The sequence below is a fragment of the Protobothrops mucrosquamatus genome, unplaced genomic scaffold (genome assembly GCF_001527695.2).
Source record: "Protobothrops mucrosquamatus isolate PMUCROS unplaced genomic scaffold, P.Mucros_1.0 scaffold2405, whole genome shotgun sequence".
Classification (NCBI taxonomy): Eukaryota; Metazoa; Chordata; class Lepidosauria; order Squamata; family Viperidae; genus Protobothrops; species Protobothrops mucrosquamatus.
This window is the reverse complement of record NW_015388477.1, coordinates 220,291-221,836: the sequence shown is the minus strand read 5'-3', so window position 1 is coordinate 221,836 and position 1,546 is coordinate 220,291. Positions and strand designations below refer to the sequence as shown.

At 44.2% G+C, this 1,546-nt stretch overlaps 1 protein-coding gene across 1 annotated transcript in view; it reads right to left on the bottom strand.

Moving 5' to 3' along the window:
* Positions 1 to 114: 114 nt before the first annotated feature.
* The window catches only part of NOX4 (NADPH oxidase 4), a gene marked incomplete at its 3' end in the record, with an annotated part of 65,606 nt that continues 64,174 nt past the window's right edge, over positions 115 to 1,546 (bottom strand). The window contains exon 12 of the mRNA XM_029285873.1: positions 115 to 196. Coding sequence (XP_029141706.1) covers positions 115 to 196 — 82 coding nt within the window. The remainder of the gene's footprint in view (positions 197 to 1,546) is intronic.

Below are 1,546 nucleotides of genomic sequence, written 5' to 3'. Positions count from 1 at the left end.
AAAGATGCTGATCCAACAGTCGATTATCTTCCAGCAGGTATCCCCCACCTCACTTTCTACTGAGAGTCATATCAAATGTTCCCTGTTTTAAAAATTCTTCCTGGATTTACTTACTTAGGATAACATCTTTGATGGAAGACTGGCAGAATCGCGGCATCCCAGCTTGAATGTAGGAGCAGCTGATCTCGCAATCTCTCTGCAAAATGGTAATAAATATAAACAAACGCATAATATTTTGATGAAGGAGAATTGGCCCTTTCAACACAGTCACTGTGATCATGCCTATATAAATAGCCCATCATAGGCCATCATAGCTCTTATGGACAGGGAGTAACAGCAGGTGAGGAGAAATTTGAAGACCAGCTTGATCTAGTAGGGGTAGGCAACCTTGGCTCTTTTATGACTCGTGGACTTCGTAAAAGGTGATCACCTGACCCCAGGACACTGCAACCGTCATAAATGTGAGTCAGTTGCCAAGTTTTAATCAGGTAGCCCTGGGGATGCTGCAATGGTCGTAAGTGTGAAAAATGGTCATTGGTCACTTTTTTCAGTTCCGTAACTTTGAACGGTCACTAAATGAACTACGTAAGTCAAGGACTACGTGTACTCTACAGCAGGGGTGTCAAACTGCCAGCCTGCGGGCCGGACACGTCATGAGGAAACCGCACCCACCCTATTGCCGGCAATGAGGAAAAAGTTCCGATACGTCGCGCGACGTCATGTGATGTCGCGAGTTTGAAATGTCTGCTCTACAGCAATACTTTCATATTTTACTGTAAACTGCTTTTAAATGGAAACATAATAAAAACATAATAAATATATCCAGCCTCTGGGAAGGAACTGGTGCTCTTTTGTACACCTTCTCCCCTTCTACAGCGATCCTTCTGCTGACCCTCAATTCTTCCTGATTGACTGCTAAGAACACAAACTGTATTGTGTCCCCATAAATGGTTCAGATATGGGAACAATAAGATTAATAATATTTGTCATAGAAAAGCCATTTCGATTTATTTCATTTATAGCTCCTTCTTTCTCTGGCATCTCAAGATAGGTTACACAGGGTGCTTTCTTCAATTTTTTTTTTTTTACTCAGAACAAGAACTTTGAGTAGGGCTGAAAGAAAATTAACCTGCTGGCTGAGGAATTCTGGGAGTTGAAGTCCAGAAATCTCAAAGTTGCCAAGGCTGAAAAACACCTTCTTAATCATGGTACCATACCCGCTCTTAATACAGCAGGCCGACTATCCTAGCATCGAATAAAAATCTCCTTTCACTTGTATAGGTAGTCCTCGATTTACAACCCTAATTTAGCCTGGGATTATGATTGTAAGGCATGCTGGTTATTAAGTTCTGGCTCCCTCGGAGAGGGTACGCAATCTGGGGGTCCTCCTGGATTCACGGCTGACACTGGAAGACCAGCTGTCGGCCGTGACCAGGGGGGCGTTCTATCAGGTACGCCTGATTTACCAGTTGCGGCCTTTTCTGGACCGAGACGCCTTGCGCACAGTCACCCATGCCCTCGTCACCTCCCGCCTGGACTACTGTAA